The sequence below is a fragment of the Lolium rigidum genome, chromosome 7, assembly GCF_022539505.1.
Source record: "Lolium rigidum isolate FL_2022 chromosome 7, APGP_CSIRO_Lrig_0.1, whole genome shotgun sequence".
NCBI lineage: Eukaryota > Viridiplantae > Streptophyta > Magnoliopsida > Poales > Poaceae > Lolium > Lolium rigidum.
The window spans coordinates 263637108-263655785 of NC_061514.1; the positions used below are offsets into that span (position 1 = coordinate 263637108).

At 44.3% G+C, this 18678-nt stretch overlaps 2 protein-coding genes and 1 long non-coding RNA gene across 3 annotated transcripts; 1 reads left to right on the forward strand and 2 right to left on the reverse strand.

The window, feature by feature from the left end:
- Nucleotides 1-851: 851 nt before the first annotated feature.
- On the reverse strand, nt 852-3197 carry LOC124669225. Its single transcript, XR_006992075.1, has 3 exons — nt 3091-3197; nt 1866-2082; nt 852-1263 (listed from the first exon to the last, which is right to left on the reverse strand). It is a non-coding gene; the product is annotated as an uncharacterized LOC124669225 (long non-coding RNA).
- Nucleotides 3198-4823: 1626 nt separating this feature from the next.
- LOC124672712 lies at nt 4824-8040 on the forward strand. The gene is made up of 7 exons (XM_047208894.1): nt 4824-4847; nt 5005-5139; nt 5610-5676; nt 6563-6693; nt 7031-7203; nt 7557-7740; nt 7957-8040. Exons 1-7 carry the CDS (start codon nt 4824-4826, stop codon nt 8038-8040), a joined length of 798 nt encoding a protein of 265 aa, XP_047064850.1.
- Nucleotides 8041-11348: 3308 nt separating this feature from the next.
- LOC124674306 (exocyst complex component EXO84C) lies at nt 11349-16478 on the reverse strand. The gene is made up of 7 exons (XM_047210345.1): nt 16300-16478; nt 15694-15788; nt 14032-15070; nt 12784-13302; nt 12127-12315; nt 11897-12033; nt 11349-11796 (listed from the first exon to the last, which is right to left on the reverse strand). The coding sequence occupies exons 1-7, from the start codon at nt 16417-16419 to the stop codon at nt 11559-11561; spliced, it is 2337 nt and encodes a 778-aa protein (XP_047066301.1). The 5' UTR covers nt 16420-16478; the 3' UTR covers nt 11349-11558.
- Nucleotides 16479-18678: the final 2200 nt, after the last annotated feature.

Consider the following 18678-nt stretch of genomic DNA (forward strand, 5'->3'; position numbering starts at 1 on the left):
GGTGGCCGTCACGCCGCTGGCTCAGCTGCCGCTCGAGCGGAGAGGGTGATTCGGACCTCTGCCTCGGCACCCCGTGGGACAGGGGCTTCACGCGCCCCATGGTTGATGCGGCGACCGGCGGCCGACAGCGGCGTGCCGGCGTCGTTGTGTTTGTTGATCTGGTGTCTAATCAGCTACATGGAGGCGCCCCGCACCGCCACTACTACACGGTAGGAATTTAGGGGCACTTTGCCCTGGGGCACTTTTCATAGTGCCCCTAAATACCCCCCTTTAGAGGCACTTTGGCCAAAATCCCTCTAATGCCCTATCTATTGGGGCAGTTTGGAAAAGTGCCCCAATTGGTATACACCTATTGGGGCAGTTTGGTGAAGTGCCCCAATTGGTATACATCTATTGGGGTAGTTTGGTGAAGTGCCCCAATTGGTATACACCTATTGGTGCAGTTTGGTGATGTGCCCCTACAGGTGACATCTATTGGGGCAGTTTGAAAAAGTGCCCCAATAGTTGGCCACCTATTAGGGCAGTTTGGTGATGTGCCCCTATAGGTGACACCTATTGGGGCAGTTTGAAAAAGTGCCCCAATAGTTGGCCACCTATTAGGGCAGTTTGGTGATGTGCCCCTACAGGTAACACCTATTGGGGCAGTTTGAAAAAGTGCCTCTGTAGGTGGCTATCTTTTGGGGCAGTTTACCCCTATAAGTGACTACCTTTTAAGGCAGTTTGACAAGTGCCCCAATAAGTAGCAAGCTACTGAGGCACTTTGACAAGTGCCCCAATTTATGCCTCTGGTCAAATTGAACTAAACAATAGAATTTGAAAATTCTACTAAACAACAAACTGTCTACGGAAACAACACCATCTGCTAATAAAAGTACATAGATATAAATCCAACAAACCATCACATACAACTTCAAAGGCAACACTAGCAAATGCAACCACAGCAAATCTAAACTAACTGATAATCTGAACAAGTTCACTGTAGAGACCTTCACCTAGCAATCTAGATGGCTTCACGGCACCTCACCGTGATCCTCCGCAGCTCTCCGCTCCTCGGCAGCTCGCCATGCTCCTCTGCAGCTTCGGTTTGAACAGCCAGTTGCAACCTCAAGCAAGCTCCATCTCCAGAACCACCACAGTAGGACTTAGTAGCTCACCGTGATCATGACAGAATAGACAACACAGTGACATCGGAAGGGCCCTTCGATTACCAACACTTCTTGGTCTGGTCCTCTTGCCCTATTTTCTCCTTGACCTTCTTCTTCCCTGGTTATCAAATCACAAACTGTGAGGTATCTGCAAAGCGTCTTAAGTTACTTGAACTTCTACTTGCCCTCTAAATCAAGAAACAAAACAAACAATTTTACAATAATCATCCCCATGCAAGAAAATTATACTCCCAGCAACCCAAAATGCGACTAGATATCCCCATGCAAGAAACAAAATGGTTGTCATCACTCTGCTAAACAGTATATACATATAGTACATACAACCTCAGTTGAGCTCCTTGGGATCAACTTTGTTAGGTGTAACTTTTTTTAACTCACATGACATACTGGCAGATGCAATAGCCAGTAAAACATACTGGCACATGAGTACTAACTCACTGTCAATACATAGAGTTATAACATGTGGAAATATTTTAAGAACTAACTGGAACTTTAAAATGCAACATGTGTTATTTATTCAAAGGTTTGGGCTCACTGGGTCCAGACGCTTGTGTCAAACTGGCAACCAAACATTCTGTAGTGAATGCAGAAAATACACTAGTGAAAATTTTACATGTATACACTGAATTTAGCAATAGCCAAAGGATATGTTTTTTATCGGCAGTACACTACTTTACACAAGGCACTAGTCACACTCACCAGCTGGTTTAGGCAGGCAGGACTACTACCTCTCTTCTTTCGATCCCACCTTTCCTTGCATGCGGAGGAAGCAAATGCGCGGCTGAGGTCATCAACTGGCCGGCGGCGAGACGTGTGCCATATGTACGTGGGCAGCACGGGGCGATGCCTGGCGTAATGGCCAGGCCATGTAGCAGCGTGAGGCTGAGGCGATGCAGCCCTTGTGTTCTTGAAGGTCCTGCAAACATGGCGAGAATTGCTCATTTTCTTGGATAGTCTAAATTTGCAATTTTGTTGTTGTGAATTAGAAGTCCACAGATTATTGTAATTGTGGAGTAGAAGAAAACATTCATAAACTTGGAAGTTTTTTTGCCTGTTGACATATATATAGCAATTTCTGGTGTTTACGATATGTTCAATAACCAACAAAAAGGTTCAACACAGAGATCTCCTCGGTCATCACTAGACATTACCACCTTGTCACTACGTCTTGCAATGAGAGCCTACAATAATAAATCGACTTGTCACATTGCCATATCAATTATCAATTATAATATTAAAACTAACTTGAATTTACAAATAAGTTTAGTTATGCCTTTTGCTAAAATGCATAGCGAGTGTCCCAAAGAGCTGGCCGGGACCACTCTCCAAAATCTTAAATAAAGAATAGATCAACATGCTGTTTTCCTGAAGGAAACAACTAACGGGTACAGCTGGACTCTATTTTCAAAGCCAACACCAAATATCAACTCAGCAAAATCTGCAGTGAGTTTTAGTTATTTAGGGGTAGAAGAACCAGTTGTTCGGAATTGTTTCCTGGTCTTTTTACATGGTGGTTCAGAACACCCAATGTGCACAAAAGAAAATTGCATAACATTTTAGAGACCAGTCCATTTAAAACAAAATCTAGACCTCATCTTCTGGAAACCTTGGTGGCAAGGTTGTTGAAAACCCTAGGCACAACATAGATGCCTACATGAAGCAATATGGTTTTATGTCGCAGCTGTTGTTTATCAGGTAGCTGCGGCTTGCTCCAGCATACCAAGTATAGACCTGTGGCTGCAACTGCAAACCACAGAAGGTACACCCAACAACCCCCCAATACAAGTAAGCAGGACCAGAGCAGTGAAGATTAAGAAACCACACAACAGAACTAGTGCAATCAAGATTGAGGCATCAAATGAAGAAGGTCAAATTATGATCAGGAACTAAAGCAAAAATAGTATGAAGATAAAAAAACATTTACCAGGCAATTTTTACATCGTACGAGATTAATTTCTTCAGTATCTGAATCTCCCGCTGTAGCCGATAGGAGATTCCATCGATGTCAAGCAATTCCTGTCTCAGAGATACTGGCACGGGCCGTCTGCTTCCAATATGAAACGATGACATATCTAGTTTTTTCACATAGTCACCCATGCTTGGTTTTGTGATTATCTGTCTCCACAGATCTGCCATGAAAGAAAGCTCACGTCATACATAGAGTAAGCCTTAATCAGAACTGAACATACTAAGAAATGGAAAGAATATTATTTGGTCAAAAATAAATGAACATAGAACAACATGGAGACCGTTTTTACTACATGATTATTATGACCAAGAAGTGAATATGAATCGTGCATATTACAAGCCTGGGGCCAAAATGATAATAGAGCCACCAATGCCATCTTTGAATTATAAGCAGCAAGGTACGGTCTCCGCCATTCATCTTTCTTCCTCACTTTCGACAAGGATTTAGGGGATGCAAACCAAAGATCGTCATCATCTGCCATGGTGGTATCCTTGACTGGATGACATAATGCACCAAATTCATTCACAGAATGAGAAACACCTGAAAATGCATTGGCTCTTTACTCACATAATTTGAGATAAACTCCCCTATCCTAGTATACTTGAATCCCCTCCAGCCGCGCTCTCCACCACACTCACTTGCTGCTGCTGCCGCACCAGCCAGATCTCTCGCGGCCGGCGGTGGCACCCGCGCCGGACGAGTGCGCATAGAGGCAAGGACTTGACAGGGAGCATGTGGAGGAAGCCGGAGCAGTGTCAATAGCGGCCGGTGACGGCCGAATCGGCAGGGGGAGGGCGTGTACTCGCGGTCGAGGACAAAAGAGAGAGGGCGTGAGGATCAAACCGAGAAGGGGAGATCGATGGAAGAGTCCATGGGAGAGGCGGCTCCAACGAGCGGCTGCGCCAGAGACGGCTGGCGACCGGCCGGAGAAGGGCGGCGGCGGCTTCGCGAGGAGAAGGGGAGCGAACAGAGTCGGTGGCCGAGCGTGAGAAAAACGAGAGATGGAGAGGGAATGGGGTGTTGGGTCGTGTCGGTGGCCCATTTGGCTCTAGTGGGCCAGCCCACGAGGCCCAACCCAGACCTCTCTCTCATTTTCTCTCCCTGAATCGCTCACCCTCTCCTCGCACGCGCGCTCCCTTTTTCGCGATCCCCTTCCCCACTGCGACGCTAGCCGCGGCCCCGGCCGGTACCTGGCGCATCCGCCGCCGCCGCCGCTGCACCGGCCGGTACCTGCCGCATCCGCCGCTGCCGTAGACCGGTGAAACTCTGCTGCCTCCTCTCTGCCACTTTCCTCGCCGCCACGATGTATGCCCGTGCCCGCACGCGCGGCTACACGAAACCCTAGCCTCGCAGCTCGGGCTCACCGGCGCTGCTCCGGCCGCCTCCCGCCGGTACCTCCGCCGCGCCCGGCGTGATGCCCCCATGGATCTCTCCGCCGGATCGACGCCTCCGCGCCACCCTACAACACCCAGCGCGCGTGCCCGCGAAACCCTAGCCGTGGGTCTCGGGCTCGCAACACGATGCCCGCGCCCGCGCCTCCACTACTCCCCTTCGTCGACCACGAGATTCCCTGCCTCCCTAGTCGACGACTACCACCTGTTGTTGTCGCCTGGGTGGCCGGGGCCCTCCCCACCGTGGTGCGGTGGTGGTAGGCTGCAGCTTCCCTCCCCTCTTCTTCAGCGATCTCGATGGCTTCAGCCACGGCTACAACTGTGAGCTATTTCTTCTCCCTTCCATCTCTCTTGTGCACTGTGATGGTTCGGCCAGCGAGCTGTGGTTAGTTTTAGGTCTATGACTATGGGATGACCGTCTGAACAAGTGATGTGTTGTCATGTTGTTGATACATGACCGTTGTGATGTTCTGATTAGGTTCTAGCTGAGAGGGGGAGGGACGAGCAGAGGGATTGGGCGGCGGCGTGGGACAGTTCCTTGGGCATGGCGCTCTCCTCGATCACCATGGAGAGGGTCACGAGGCGGCACCGTGGTGGGGGTAGCGGGCGCATGGTGAGTGTCCGCCATGATTCTGTTTGTTTCGGTGGGCATTCACTTAGCGAGTTATGTTGGGTTGGGCTGGCGGCACCGTGGTCAGCCCGTTCCCACTTGCGAGGCCTAGCAACATACAGCTCTTCTTCCCTTTATACAAATAATAGTAACTAGAAGATTTAGGAGTACTAGAACACTGAAGATGATATTTTCTTCACATTTCTTAAATCTTTTCCTAGGAACAAATTCCTTAGCAAACATCAGCTCTTCAATGCTTTACTGGGAAGAGGGAGTATCTTGAGTTTCCACATTATCGGGAGTCCATGGTTGCATGATTTATGTGTCAATTCAAGTTTAGGTAGACAACATTTAGTTAGCCAATCGTAGATCACCTGAGGATGAGTTGATCCGTGCACCAAGAATCAGTATATATACTGTCCTTTTTATTCATTCATTTCTGCTTTGTTCTAATAGGGCTATTTTACCTGTAGAGCTCTTCGTTCAGCAACGATTTAGTGAGAGATTGTTCTAATAGGGGCTGCAGGGTCGACATATACGGTCAGTGTTCGTCATGTTTTATTTTCACCATGCCTGAGTTTCTCTTGTTCTTGACTTATAATAAACCTATATAATGTGAATTTGGGATGTAACAAACATTTATGCTCAGAAACTTTGGGTAGTAGCTGGGATGGCCTTCAGAGCGCTTTGTGTTTTGTGCTAGAAATTTAGTGCCAGTGTGGGATGTGTATTTTAATTCCAGGTGAATATTTAGGCAAGGTAAACTGCCTTCCGGGCCCAACCCTGTTAAATTCACTGAGAAATTCAACTGGTAGTTCTGGGTATCTAGATGTGCATGAAATTTATCGATGGTTTCACCTGGTTGAGTTCTGGAAGGGTAGCTTACTAATTTGGAAGGACGCCAATATTTAGCGGTTGTTATTCGAGCAAACGATTTTGGACCAACCAAAAATTGCAATGTGGCAACTTATTTTAGCTTGTTTTTGATGGCAATTGCCATCCACCGTCCGCTTGGACGGCTGGCAAGTCGTCTGCTCCGGGAGACTAAAATCTGAATGTTCTCATGATTTTCCATTAGGAATTGGTAAACTAACTGTATGCTGAATGTTTGTCTTGTACAAACAAGCTGGCGAAACATTTTTCATACCTGGTAGTTGTTTCCTCGTTCTTGGCGGAATACCCTGACCTGCCTCTTAGGCAAGGTGGTGCACAAGGGTCTTGTTTTGATGGCAATTCGCTTCATCTATGCTGAAAGTTTATGAAAATGCTGAACCATGTGGATGTCTCGCCGAGGAACTTGCCTGCCAATATGTCTCACTCCTTTTGAGGTTTGGAAGATTTGAGGAAGCTAAGAATCTTGCGGAAAAGCTCTGCAGCGGTCCTCTTTTACGAGCTGCAAATCTGTGAAACCTGAGAGCTTCCATAGAGATAAACTCGCTTGGTACTGCTACTGGCAGTGCTTCCTTTAGTGAGGAGAATCTAAGTTCTCTGTTTGATCTGTTTAATGTTGTACTTCCGAAGTTATCCATAACCAAGGCTGAGGGACTGTGGCATACGGTATGTCTTAGCTCTATCTCGTGCTTTCCCAGTGATCATGGTTCCCTAGTTTCTAGCACTTTATTCCCTGGTGCTACTCTAAACGTATGTTGGAAATATTTTGTTTTGCTCCATTTCTAGCGTGAATGTGTGATCATGATTTATTATTTCTATATATATGGTACTATGACACTGTCTTGGTCTTTCTGTTTCATTTGTCTACTTGATATGGGTTTGTATTGTACTTTCTATTGCATTATCTTTATATTGTTCAACCGCTTGCACCGCTCTCTGTAAAAGGTGTGATAATGTTTTCCTTCTGCATTTAATAATAGTTTGTTTGTAATGTGAATTGCAGGCCATGAAATTGTTTTCTCACGATAAGATATATTTTAAAAAGCTGGTGAAGTGTGCAACGTTATCATTAAGTTCGGCTGGTGGGAGCGATTGTGGAGCTTCAGTCGCTTCTGCTATTGTCGGATGGGTTTTGCAGAAGGATGGTATTAAACAAGCTAGGAAGATGTATAAGAGGTACAGAATTTATGGCCCTTCAATGATATTGTTTGCAATGCTAATGTGAGTTGCCATTCAGTGATATTTTTGCATGTAATGTCTTCTGTCCGTTTGCCAAAACCTAACATTGGGCCTAACATACTATGAATTAATGGTTTTGTTAATTCAGATATATTATCTGTCTTCATTGTCCCTTTTGGTTACACTTATTTCTGCATTAAAGGTCTAAGTAAGATGAGTTTAGTTGATGTTGCTCGCTGGTTGTTGGTTGATTAGACTTGAGAGTTGTTTATGTACTCAGGTAGCATGTTTCTGAAACTTGTGCCTCCATTGCCTGAGGTAGCATGTTTCTGACACTTGTGTTCATGCAGATCTTTGGCTTTACTGCGTCCCAGTCTTAAGTTCTTCCAGTTCTGCATAGAGCTGGAAGGTAACCTTGCATCAACGGGAAACCATGATGCATTAGTAACTGCGCGTAAGCTGTTTGATTCAGCAATGAACCATTATCCGCAAGAAAGAGAACTTTGGAGGAAGTACTACAACATGGAGTTGAAGGTATGGTTTACCTATTGCTATTTATTACTTTTGAATTAACATGTAGGAGCTCTTCCTTTTCATCAAGGAGAAAAACAACCGACCAATTAATAAGGAAAACTGCTGAAAAAAAGATACTGCTAATTAGACATTGTTTTCGTTAGTCACCTGCTCTTATCTCTTGATTAATTGCTTATTGTATGTTTGTTGACATTGCATTTGCACTATACCAACCAGGTGGGAACATCGGAAACATCAAATGCTATCTACTGGCGTGCCCGAAAGGTGCTCAATGACCCCAGTGCCCTCCATTCTCCGTAGCTAGCAGCGTGTGCCTGTACTATGTAGTATCTATGGTAGCCCTCATATTGTTTATATTAGTCTGATTTTCGTTTGCTTAAAGAGTTTTTTTTTTTTGCGAAAGCTTAAAGAGTCATAAATCTATGTTTGATCATATAATAGTGTTCAGTCATATATTTAGTTCCAAATTGTAGGCTTCTTTGTTCAGTGTTCACTTTATCTTCATGTAGATAAGGTTGTTTCTCTGTGTGTGGTTGCAATTTTATCCTTAAAAAGTTAAGGTATAAGTTATGCATCTGTGCATGTTAGTACTGTAATGTGACCACTGTGAATTGTTATTAGTATCGTAATATGACTTATACCTTAACTTTGACCAAATCTGTGCATGTTAGTACTCTAATGTTATTAGTACTCGTAATATGACCATCTGTCATGCTTGTAGTTTTAGGGGCATTTTGTTTACTAGCTTGTAAAGACATTTAGAGGCACTTTTCAAACTGCCCCTAAAAACCTTTAGAGGCAAATCTCAAACTGCCCCTAAAAACCTTTAGAGGCACTTTTCAAACTGCCCCTAAAAACCTTTAGAGGCACTTCTCAAACTGCCCCTAAAAACCTTTAGAGGCACTTCTCAAACTGCCCCTAAAAACCTTTAGAGGCACTTTTGAAACTGCCCCTAAAAACCTTTAGAGGCACTTTTGAAACTGCCCCTAAAAATCTTTAGAGGCACTTTTGAAACTGCCCCTAAAAACCTTTAGAGGCACTTTTCAAACTGCCCCTAAATGTATTTGGGGCATTTCATTCAAAGTGCCCCAAATACATTTAGGGACACAAGCATCCAGAGCACTTTTCATAAGTGCTCTAAAAGTAATTAGAGCACTTTGAGCTACTTATCGCAAGCACTTTGAAGTGCCCCTAAATATGGACCGTACAGTAGTGCGCTCCGCTGCCCAACCGGGAGCCTGACCTTCGACCGCGACCGAGCGCGACCCTCTTTCATGTGCTTCGCTGCAGTAACCTGACAAGGGTGTTGGAGCCCTGGATTCAGAACTCGCGTGTAGTGGTACTGGTACTGCAGTCCAGTATATTCAGAACTCCCGTGTAGGCCGGCGCGGAGTGACAACTAAATCTGGAGCAGATGTCCACCGACAGCATTTGAAGGTAGTTTCTTTTACTTGTTGATGAATAGTGATGGTGAAATGCACCGGGATCCAGCGAGCGCGTGAGTTGTATTTTCTTTTTTTTTTCTCTTTGCACAAAGTTGATTCTTTCTCTTTGATTGGTCAGTGAATATGTCCGAGCAAACTTTTAAGTGGAACACCATAGTAAACCATTGGGTTAACATCTGACCAGCAGAATCACACCTCCCTGTGCGTGTAATTAACTTACTGATAAAAAAGTACACTGTTGTTTTATTAAATCTGCAAACTACCTAAACTGCAATTTTATAGGTGACTTAGATTTCATGAAATCTGAAGACTAGCTAAAGAGCAATTTAGGTGATCATGATTTATGGGCAGTGTTAAACACTAGAAATTAACATAAACATATATTTTGGATGGTAGTTGTGTTTTTGTAAAATAATACTTTTAGCTAAAATAGCTTTTTAAAAAGGCTTACATTTTAGAACAATGTAATATTCAGTAAACATCAATCCGCCGCAACGCGCGGGCATGTTTCCTAGTTAATACGCAATGTGATTGGTGTCATTGGTGTATCTTTATCGTTTCGTACTTTTTTGCAGGATTGATTTTGAATTTCGCGGTAAAGATTTTTTTTAGGGGAACTTCGCTATAAAGATGATTGTTCATCAACCAAAAGAAAAAGGAAACAGTGGCACATGCTGACATGCCTAAGAAAAATGGGCTAGCTCAATGGCTCGGCCCGTTTGATACAATTAGATTTGGGCCCTCTCGCTATCTTGTTAACCCACAGGCCTAGATTCAAAAATTGCACAGGTTTATTACAAGAGTATTTGTTTTGCGAAAATACAAGTCTACATGTTGATTTGTTTTGCCGGCCGAGATCGCGTCAGTTCTCCACGTACACTGCATGTGGCGCTCCGCCAGAATTTGTTCGTAACCCAAGAGCCGACCGTCCTTCTAATCCTAGCTCGTTCTACCTCGATCGTACCCAAAGACGCTGTCATCTTCCACCGCTCTTGCTCCGCCCCACACGCATCCTACATAGCCTTCAAACGCAGGAGCTAGGAGGAGCATTGCCGAGCCCGCATAGCCCCTGAAACCACAGGCCCCGCCAGTTCCGACCATCACCTGAGCGACTGAGCTGAGCGCTGCTAGCGTCCGACCATGAGCTACTTCAACCAGCAGCAGGCTCCCGTCACCGGTAACCCCCGGCAACTCGAACGGTTCCCGTCGTGACTTTTGCGGCTTTGCGTGAACTGATCGCGTGTATGGCTTTTCTTGTTGCCGACTGTGACGATCGAGCAGCGTACCCGCCGCCGCAGGCCAACTACGTGGTGGTCGCGCCTCCCGCTGCCTACCTGCCGACTGCCCCACCGCCGCCACCAGGCTACCCGGGCAACTACGACGTGGCCATGGGTGCTCCGCAGCCCGCAAAGACACAGAGCCGCGGTGACAAGGGTTTCTTGGAAGGATGGTGAGCTTTGCCGCCTCGCCTCACCAGCTCACCTGATTATTTTCGGTTTTGCCAATTCTAACTAAATATCAGTCGACTTCCAAACCCTTGGATGTATCCTTGTGAGTTACGCGTGGATTATCCTCATTTGAACATGGGTTGTAACTGAGATTTCCACAGTTGCACATTAGACAAAAAAGATCTAGACTATTGATTTGTTTTGTGATTCGTACTGACCTATGCCTCAACGAGATTTAGTTGAACCTAAGTCGACTCAGATATACGCATGCCCGATTATTTTTTGTTCAGCTTTAAGTTTTTTTGAAAACAACCGTATGTGCACAATTGCTGCAATTTTAGATACCGAAGTAGCATATTACTCACTATTCTACAACCCATTCGTCCATGTCCATCGTAGTAGTAATAGCATTCTGAAACCTATAGAAAAGCATTAGGCGTAAAATGATACACTGAAATGCTCATCAACTGTGTGATCTGTGTTGTTTTTCAGCTGTGCGGCCATTTGTTGCTGTTGCCTCCTCGACATGTGCTTCTGAAGGACACAAAGAGCCAAAGTATAGAAACCATTTTGCTGCTTCTTAATTCTAGTGTTTACTTACGCACCATCTATTTTGGTCTGGAGTTGTAAGGGAGAGAGTCCGTTTGTAACTAGAGAACTGTAGGTGCAGTACCAGTTGCGCCTTCTATTCTGTTATGTTGGCATAAGGTCTGTATTTCTGCACCTTTGTATGCGCCTAATAAATAATCGCCATGCTCATTTTTGAGTAACTAGTTGCTAAAAAGGCAAGAAATTTAGGAAAATAAGTAAACCTGATATATAGCTAACCATCAAGGCAATAATTACTGATGACATCTCCGACAAGCATACAGGCTAACAGAACCTGAAATAGTCATACTCGCATCTACAAGACTGAGGCAACTCTTTACGCCTCAGGATCGGTGAAGTACACAGGGCTTTCTAGGTCATCATTGTTTGCAGAAGCAAATGAGTCTTCAGACCCTACAGTTGACGCGGTTGAAGTGCTCTCTTCAGAATCTGATATTTCGTCGTGCAGAGCGACAGGTACTTCGAGGTCAGACTCGGATCCAGAAGTCCCCAACATGAGTTTGTGGATTGCAGCCTTGGCAGACTCGAGAAACCATTCATCCTCCGGAAGAGCGCTGAAATGATTTTAGCGTGGGGAACAAGATGATGTTCAGCAGTAGACAATCAGGCAAAATGGGCCGAGTGAAAAAATTAAGAAAAAAAATGAAGGCAGACCTTTGTGGGTCAACATCCCTTGCTGAGAATGCTGCAATTGCTCTAGTAATTATTACCGACACAAGCTGCTGAACTGGTCTGTGCGGGTATCGTCCACATACAGCAATCTCCACGAGGAAGTGCATATCAAGGATAAGCTGGAAGGGGCAAAAGATTGATACTTTTAGTATTTTTTTGTCAAAGTAACTTGGTATTTTGGTCAAAGTAACACGAAATTTAATATGGAATACCTGCTGAAGTCCAGAAGGCTGGAGTTGGATGGACTTGTCCTCAAAGACATCCCAGAATTCCTGTTCATTGGAGAGCCAAATGACGACCGTTTCAGTTAGCCTTGATAGCAAGACCTTCTGTACCTTCTCTTTGCCTAGTAGAACATCACCCGCAACACTGGCTAGCTGTTGCAATCTTCCAAACAGCGCCTGAAGGAAAATTATGTGAGACAGGTGTGTTTTGTGCAAGGCCTGATTACAAAATGAGTTCAATACTTATGTATACATTGTCATTGCCATCTAAAATTATATCTCTCAGACTACACAAAATTTACAGAAAGATGGTTGTGTAAAAATAAATATCACTGTCCCACATCACCTCCAGTGAATAACTCTCAACATGGCCATCTAGAAAGGTTTTATAAACACAAAAAATGGAACTTTGCAAAGCAGCTGTATTATCTATAGAGAATGCACAATTGCGTCCCCAAGTAAAGATGGAGCATGCATCAAGTTTAACTTAACCACCCCCATTACCCCACCCTGAACTAGGTTCCAGTCTGTAAGCACAGGTGTACTTTTGTAATATGAGCATATGACACTAGAGTTTTCATAAGAAACACAGAAAATTTTACACTACAGATTTGATGCAAATTCACATCATTAAAATGGAATCACCTGGAACGGTAGTGACGGTAAGGGATCAGAATCCCAATGGAGATCATCCTTGTTCCCCTCCAAGTACATTCTAGCATCCAATCGCGATTTCCCTTCCAAGTAAATAAATGATAAGACATACTGTCGGCAAAAGTGATCCCTCAGTTTGTCCAATGAATGTTGTAGATGACGTTTCCACTCTTTGTATTCTGTAGAGTATACGGACCCGGGACCAAGGCCTTGATTTGGTCCACTAGTTCCTTTCTTATCTTTTTGCATATCAAAAAACTTGGATACAGCTGCTGGCAATAAATCGTCTGCTATGGTATATGCTGTTCCAATTAGTGCAAGCTGCTGCGCATCACTTTCAGCTTTAAATTCTACAGGCTCTTTTGACTCCACTACATTATCATCTTCAGAAGGTCCTGGCAAGACTTTGATAAGTGCTTCGACATATCTATCAAATAGCTGGAGAAATTTGTTCAAAATTGTTCCACCAAAGTGAACTATGGTCATTGGGGTAACTTGATCCAAAACATCCTGCAAGAAGCACATGCAAAGTCAGCTGCTTCAGATTATCAGATATCCAGTCAAGTACAGAAAATAATGGGAAAACGAAATTAACTTTACAATTTTTCCAGCAAAAGACTATTATACCCAAAGTTCAAGAATAGGTGCACTTTACAATTTTTCCAGCAAAATACTATTATACCCAAAGTTCAAGAATAGGTGCACTTTACAATTTTTCCAGCAAAAGACTATTATACCCAAAGTTCAAGAATAGGTGCTTAGCCAGTAAAAATGACAATGTAGTTTGGTGTCTTAACTAATTCATCCCTACACTAAGTTGTGCAAGTACATTGCGCTTGATAATTCTGCATAGGTGCACACAGGGTGTTATTACAGTTATGCATGTTTGCTTGTGTCAATTAACTAGTATCTGTTGAGACTGTGCTGACTACTAGCATAAATAGGTGAGACAAACAGTAAGATCAACCACATTGAGCAGGTTAAACAGTTTCACGGGATATTAGAAACTTCCCAACTTACAGAAATGCCTTGCTGTTCAATAAGGTGCACGTTTTTAACCGCAAAGAGAATTCAATGGAACTAATACATGTAAAATTTACAGATGCTCAAAATAAAATGTTGTGCAATCTAACATGACATGAAAATGACTTCTCACACATAGTAACACATGTGATGGGGATAAGGAAAATCCAGAATGAAAAATACCAACAAATCCTAATCAATAAAAGGGGGGCTCACATTGACGATGGACATAAACTTCTTTCCACTGCTTGTAAGAGTCATCTTAGGTGCAACTGCACCAGATGGAGGTGACCCTTCTTGAGGAGTGAGAAGAAGAATATCATCATTCCTTGCTAGATCAATAATCTTTCTTCTCAACCTTCTAAAATTCAGATCAAGCACCTCTTCGATATAAGGGCACAATAGTACCATGAGTAACTTTGAGAATTTCAGCCCATGTATTTCTAGACAAGAGCAGTGAGCAAGAGTAGTTTGTATGCATATGCAGGCAGAGCGAAGGGCAGCATCACTCTCAAGCAAAGGAGAATTTTCTTTAACCAAACGCGCAAAAACTTCTATTTCATATTCAGCCCATTGAGTAATCCTGTTCATATTCGTGGGGCTATCTCCAAATAGGGTACTAGATTCATTGAACACCTTTGAGATTGCTGAGAAAACAAGTTGTGACAAGGTTGCAGAGTAAGTTTCTTTGTAGACTGAACAGGTTGGAAGAAATCCCTCAATATTTTTCTGAAGGCGTGAACCATAAGTTTTTAGAAGTACTTGATGGGCTACAGAACCTTTACCAATCTTAATTAAACCAGACAAAGATTTTCTTAGTTCGGTAATAGATAAAGATGGCTGTTCTGAATACCTAACAAGCTGATCCTCAAGAGTTGATTTCCTTCTTAATAGTGCAGTCTTATAGGCAGAAATCTCTGTATCTGATTCTTTGCCTGGATTATCTGTAGCCATATATTTCTTCTCTTCAGTTTCCAGAGCAAGAAGAGCCTCCTCTATTTTGTGCTCTGCTAGCAAAATGTCCAATTTATCCAGAAAAATAACTTTGGGGTCTTGAGTACCAACAGATAAAATTTCATTAAGTTCACTCTCAAAATCCTTTTCCACAGCATGTTCTTCCTTGCTATATTTTTGCCACATTTCAAGCTCGCGGCACACACCACTCATCAGATCTTGCACAAGCATCCCCTGGGCAGACACATGCTTCTGTAGCTCAATTAACTCCTGTTCTGCCTCAACAACCTCCTCAGATATTCTGCATGAATTAAAATATAATTGGCAATAAATGCAAGGATCTGTCCAAAATAGAAACAGAAGACACTATAGTTCATAATCAAGTTTCTTCTAATTGAACGAAGCTTGATGCATCAGGCAGGGCAATGAAGAAATTAAATAAAAGTTTGACTTTCAGGTTATCATACATTCGCTGTCAAGATGTGTTTCAAGTTATGCAACATTCAGCATAACCTGCGCAGGAAATAAATATCATATTTCTGTATTCCCCATGGTGACCTTATAGAAATATCGAAGTCAACGCTGATAACCCACATGCCAATAGTTGTCTAATTCTAAGTAATGCAGGTTTTTTTAACAGGTATGTATGGCATCAGCAGAAATGTGTAACGAACAACTGTATGAGTTTGTTGTTTTGGCGCAAAGCAGCAACCTACATGTTTCTAGAAGGTAACCAAACAGCCTCATTGCGAGCTTTAATCTAGGCACATACCACTAACCACCAAACCCTGTAGAGCCGGTAGCAAACAAGATAAAACTCAGAATAGAAGAAACCATATTCAACAATATAATAGGCATCACTCATAGTCACACTCAGATACGATTCTCATTACTTTCAGAACAGAACAAGATAACCGGTATTACCTGAGGAAAGCATGATATTTCGACTGCATATTCCCGCACAGGTTTTCGATGGCATCCTTCAGCTCCAGTAGCTCGGAGCAGATTTTCCTGATACCCTGTTAAACACAACATCGTTGCTCACTGAGTACTGCCACCACACTAATGCGATGGTTCCCACAACCACCAGAGCCCCACCGGCCTCAACAGACAAGGAGTTAAAGATGTAGGAAGATCAACACTCTCATTTAGTTCGATTGCAATAAGGTCAAGCTAGCTTAAGTTGTACTTCTCAATAACTACCAGAGATTGTGCTACATAACAACGCATATCCAAGAATCAAGATTCGCAGATCAGAGTTTACTCAAGGGTTCGGTAATTAAATGCTGCATAGGCTCATTTTCTAGTGAGCGATTGCCCATTGCAACGCCCGCTCTAGATCCAACATCGGAAATTAACTTGAAGCGCCAGCAGGCTGACTAGACAGCAGCAGCAGCAGAAGAAGAATTAGCTAAGAAACAAAAATCTCAGCAATACTTGGATTGGATGTTTTGGGGGAAGAAGGCGGCAACAAGGGAAGAAATCTGAAAAGGTGGATGGGGTTTGGGAGGGGAGGAGGACGGAGACCACCTTCTCGGTCTGGGACTGGTAGGCGGCGCGGATGGAGGACTGCGGGGTGATCCACTCGTGGCCCGGGAAGTCGTCCTCCAGCTCCTCCTCGCTGCTGCTCTCCATCGCCGACCTCCCCATAATCCGCCGGGCTCTCCGGCGCTCGCTCGAAAGCTTTCTCCGGGCTGCTGGCGAGCGGTGAGCGACTGGGCGGCGCGGCAGGAGAGAGTAGAGAGAGGAGAGGGTCGGTGGTGGCGTCAGAGCGGCGTGGAGTGTGGAGTGCCGTTATGGGGGTCAGTCACCCACCGGCAGCGACCGGAGGCCTACCGTGTGCGGGTGCGGGTCTAGGGGTTTTCCTTCCTTTTTCTGCGCATTGTGCTTGTGCGATGCAGGTGAGAAAAGCAGAGCCGTCGGCTGAAAGACGCTTTGGGCGTGCTTCGACTTTGCGTTGGCCAAAATTTGGTTAAACCCGGTTCCTAATTTTGAATGTGGCTTCAACTATGTTTTGGACTCTCCTTTAGTCCCACATTGGTAAGCCACACTCTTTTTCTCTCGCTTCCCTATATAGTGGAGGCACGTAGATAAAAGAGGACACACGAAAATCTCTCAAAGGCTCTCTTTCCCAGGATGCTTTTCTCTCCCGAGTGCGGCTCATTGAAGGGTTGCGCACGGAGGGAGTCGACCTCTCCTGGTATGCGGGAGCGCTGCTAGGATTCCAATCCGGAAGATCTAATTCCACAATCAAGAGTACGACGTCAAGTGTCGCGAGTACCACATTTCGTAGGTTTTGCACACGTACGGTTTTACCGACGACTCCTGAACCTCTTGATCCAGTCATCCAACTGAGATTGGAGAAATAGATCTTTTGGATTGGAATCCTAGAAACCCTCCCGCGTACTAGGTGGGGTTGACTCCCTCCGTGCGCAGCCCTTCGAGGAGTCGCACTCGGGAGAGATTTCCGTGTGTCTTCTTTTCTCCACGTGCCTCCACTATATATAGGTGGAAGGGGGGAGGGAAGGGGTGTGGCTTGGCAATGTGGGACTAAAGGAGGGAGGTGGCATGGCTGACCACCATGGCCCGCCCATTAGGCATGGAGGATGCATCAGATTACAATATTACATGGATAGAAAATTCAGATAGACTTATGGAAGAATCCTCCGTTAGGGTGAAAATATTTTCAATAAAATTCACTCGAGGTAAAGTTATTTCAAATGACACCATAGGCTTATGGGCACGGACTGCTTATGGGACCATGTATGTTTCACTTGCCAAGATATCTGTTGTGCAGGCAGGAGATGGAATCGATGCCCATCTCCTTCTCAATTGTGTGGTGACTCAAGAGGCGTGGCACTCCTTGCTACAGGTGTGGTATCTTGGGGGTTGGGTTGCCCAACCAAGGTATGCGGATCCAAGAGTGATGGACCACCCGACATGTGAGGGGGTGTCACAAGAGACATTTGGACAGTGCTAATCTTGGTCTTGTGGTGCAGTTGGACCCACATAAATGACGTCGTTTCCATCAGGTCTCACGCCTCTGCGGTTCATATCATTGATATAAATTAGATCAGGAGTGCGACAATGGAAGCTAGCAAACCTTTTTGAGGAGATAGGTTTCCTGATGGCCGAATTGCTGACAAGGTTGCTACATGTTGAGTGGTTCTGTTTTCTAGCCATTTTCCTCTTTGGTGGAGTGAAGTAGGGTGTGCATGAGAGAAGGAATTCATACTTCCATTGTGTCGGTGCATGGGGTGTAAAACCATACCACTTTCCATGACATATTCTAGGAAATTACCCATTTACCAAATTATTTACTAAGAAAATTTGACTCATTTTTTGTAGTCCAAAATGTCCCTACCTTACATTGTGTGTCCAGTGCCGGCACATGTGCCACGATGGGCCACATGTCCGCGCCCCTGATCCACACACGCACATGTAACCGCAAAGGTCGGCTCTAAAACCAAATGTGGCACCCCATCCACCCTCGGTCGGGCATGTTACCCATGGAAACTCTCTGGAAACTCTAGATTAGCCCCACAAACCAACACATATCTTTGTCCTACTCATGCGCACCCAGAATCTGTTTTTCGGTCGGTCGCTCATCCTCAAACCACTTCAGGCCAAGCACGCTTAACCTCGGAGTATTTTGGAGATGGGCTTTTGGAAAAGAAGTTGTGACATTGGTATGAGTATTCTATCAATTCTGTTAAGTTGATGTCACATAAACCATAAAATTTGAGGAAAGGGATGGGTTCTTATGTAGAATGTTATTGTATATTTTGTTTATTCATAGGTATATATAGTACTATCAAAAAGGGGCACTGACAAAGTATGAGGAAAATGAACCTTAATTTCCTATAAATGCCCAACAACTTTCAAGTGATCGAAGTTGAACCAGAACCT